The 2835-nt window shown below is 57.9% G+C and overlaps 1 protein-coding gene across 1 annotated transcript; it reads left to right on the top strand.

The window, feature by feature from the left end:
* Window positions 1–212: 212 nt before the first annotated feature.
* LOC107081403 (echinoderm microtubule-associated protein-like 4) lies at window positions 213–2165 on the top strand. The gene is made up of 3 exons (XM_015369587.1): window positions 213–583; window positions 1756–1935; window positions 2010–2165. The coding sequence occupies exons 1-3, from the start codon at window positions 559–561 to the stop codon at window positions 2132–2134; spliced, it is 330 nt and encodes a 109-aa protein (XP_015225073.1). The 5' UTR covers window positions 213–558; the 3' UTR covers window positions 2135–2165.
* Window positions 2166–2835: the final 670 nt, after the last annotated feature.

The raw sequence follows: 2835 nt of genomic DNA, 5'->3' as shown, positions 1-2835 counted from the left end.
CTCCTCTGGACTCCCCTGGCTCCTCCTCTCGGCTCCCCCTGGCTCCTCTTGCCTCTCCTCGGCTTCTCCTCTCTGCTCCCCCTGGCTCCTCTCGGATCTCCTCGGCTCCTCTGGACGCCCCTGGCTCCTCCACTCTGCTCCCCCTGGCTCCTCCTCTCGGCTCTCCTCGGCTCTTCTCGGCTCCTCCTCTCGGCTCTCCTCGGCTTCTCATCTCGGCTCCTCTCGGCTCTCCTCGGCTCCTCTCGGATCTCCTCGGCTCCTCCTCTCGGCTCCCCCTGACTCCTCCTCTCGGCTCCTCTCCAGCCTCAGCAGGCAGACGGAAACGCTCCGCAGCGTCGCGGCTCGGTTCTCCTCTCTGTCCGCTCTCCAGGCCTCCGGACCGGCTCGCTCTCAGCCCGCAGTCCGGCGGCGGACCTTCGTCCTCCGGGACAGACAGCTGCGGCTCAGCCTGACCCTTTCCGGATCTCCTCCTCTGCCCCTCCGCGGTGGAAAACCCCGGACGGAGGCCCGAGGTGTGCGCTCCTCCTCCCGCAGGCCCTCGGCCCGGACCCCCGCGAAATGGACGGACTCACCGGCAGTTTGGGTGAGTATGGACCGGTCCGCAGCCCGAACCAAACCGAACCCGCTCACCCTCCGTTGCATGGGTGGGAAGGTGAGGGTCGCACGCGCCTCTGGCAGCTTTACACGTGTCACTGCTGTTTGTTTGAGGAAGAACCTGCACCGCCCCTGTGGCCGCTGCAGGGCCGCGAAACCAACACCCCCGCCTGTGAACCCAGAATGAGTCCAAGCAGAAATTATGAGCTATAGAACCAGAAGCAGCAGGAGATCTGCAGCTTGAGCTAGATCTGTTTCCGGTCCAGATCTGCAACTGGGTCTGCACCAGAGCTGCAGCTGGATCTGGTTCCGGACTAGATCTGCAGCTGGATCTGGACCAGAGCTGCAGCTGGATCTGCTCCAGAGCTGCAGCTGGATCTGGTTCCGGACTAGATCTGCAGCTGGATGTGGACCAGAGCTGCAGCTGGATCTGGACCAGAGCTGCAGCTGGATCTGCTCCAGAGCTGCAGCTGGATCTGGTTCTGAACTAGATCTGCAGCTGGGTCTGGTTCTGGACTAGATCTGCAGCTGGATCTGGTTCTGAACTAGATCTGCAGCTGGGTCTGGTTCCTGACTAGATCTGCAGCTGGGTCTGTTCCGGACTAGATCTGCAGCTGGGTCTGGTTCCGGACTAGATCTGCAGCTGGATCTGGTTCCTGACTAGATCTGCAGCTGGATCTGGTTCCTGACTAGATCTGCAGCTGGATCTGGACCAGAGCTGCAGCTGGATCTGGACCAGAGCTGCAGCTGGTTCTGGACCAGATCTGCAGCTGGATCTGGTTCCGGACTAGATCTGCAGCTGGTTCTGGACCAGAGCTGCAGGTGAATCTGGTTCCAGACTAGATCTGCAGCTGGATCTGGAGCAGAACTGCAGCTGGATCTGGACCAGAGCTGCAACAGGTTTTGGTTCTTGTAACCTTCGGGTCAGTTCGGGTCTTTGAGTCGGTTCTGGTGGCCTTTGATACGGTTTTGGTGGCCTTTTGGTCAGTTCTTGTGGCCCTTAAGTCGGTTCTTGTGACCCTTAAGTCGGTTCTTGTGACCTTTGGGCGGGTTCTGGTGTCCTTCGGGTCAGTTTGGGTCATTGGGTCGGTTCTTGTGGCCCTTAAGTCGGTTCTTGTGGCCTTTTTGATCTAAGCGGGTGCTCTGTCTGGTGTTCTGCAGATGACAGCATGTCGGCGACGAGCGTCTCGGACGTCAACGACCGCCTGTCGGCGCTGGAGCTGCGCGTCCAGCAGCAGGAAGACGAGCTGACGGTGATGAAGGCGGCGCTGGCCGACGTGCTCCGTCGCCTCTCTGCATCCGAGGACTCTGCAGCGAGCAAGAAGCAGCACGCAGCGAAAGGTATGGAACTTCAGCCTGTTGCCGTGGCAACACAGGTGAACATGTAGCCAACGGCTCTATGCTGCCCCCTGCAGGTGGCGCCGCCATGCGTGAAGCCTACTCCATGTCCTGCATCTCTAACGGAGGAACGCCTGGACGGAAGAGAGACTCCGCCTCTGTCACCAGGAAGGAGACGATGTCGTCCGCCGCCAAGAGGTAAGAACCCCTCTGGCTCCGCCTCCGCAGGTGGCGGCTCACAGCGAGCCTGGTTCTGGTTCCGGTTCTGCTGGAAGTTCTTCCTGTTAAAGGGAGTTTTCCTCTCTGAACGTTTCTTCTGCAAAAAAAACAAAAACAAGATAAAAATCAGTCAGAAGGTAAGAAAACAGAGAATAGATGATTTTATTTTGTGATCGCCCGATCAACACTTTCCAGACCCTGTCTGAACATTTCCTTAATCATCTGCTTTACTTCACTGTTTAAGGAGGAGAAGAACGGAGAGACACAGAGAACCAAAGGATCAGTAGATCTGCCTTTTGGTTCAGGGGATCAGACTCCTGGGCCAGAACTGTTCTAGTTCTCCGAGTCAGACTCCTGGGCCAGAACTGTTCTAGTCACTGGGGGAAAAAAAAAGCACAGAGCAAGTTTCAAAAACGTAGAAAACGTCTGAACAGAAGCTCCCCTGATTCTAGAACCGTTCCTGGAGGGCGAGTGTTCTCACCATAGGGTGAACCCTCACCCTTCAACAGTAGGGTGAACCCTCACCATTCCACCGTTGTTAGAACCCTAGCCCTTCCACCTTAGGGAGAACCCTAACCCTTCCACTGTTGTTAGAAGCCTCGTCCACCCACCTTAGGGTAAACCCTCGCCCTCCCACCGTAGGGAGAACCCTCGCCCTCCCACCGTAGGGTAAACCCTCGCCCT

The sequence above is a fragment of the Cyprinodon variegatus genome, unplaced genomic scaffold (assembly GCF_000732505.1).
Source record: "Cyprinodon variegatus isolate N-32 unplaced genomic scaffold, C_variegatus-1.0 Scaffold4699, whole genome shotgun sequence".
Lineage (NCBI taxonomy): Eukaryota > Metazoa > Chordata > Actinopteri > Cyprinodontiformes > Cyprinodontidae > Cyprinodon > Cyprinodon variegatus.
Note: the sequence above shows the minus strand (reverse complement) of the source record. Positions and strands in the feature narration are given on the sequence as shown.

Excerpts from the sequence above, each read along its gene's own strand:
- LOC107081403 (XM_015369587.1), top strand. The coding sequence starts at position 559 with ATGGACGGACTCACCGGCAGTTTGG. Across the intron at positions 584-1,755 it reads CGGACTCACCGGCAGTTTGG|ATGACAGCATGTCGGCGACG; the intron begins GTGAGTATGGAC and ends GGTGTTCTGCAG. Across the intron at positions 1,936-2,009 it reads GAAGCAGCACGCAGCGAAAG|GTGGCGCCGCCATGCGTGAA; the intron begins GTATGGAACTTC and ends TGCCCCCTGCAG.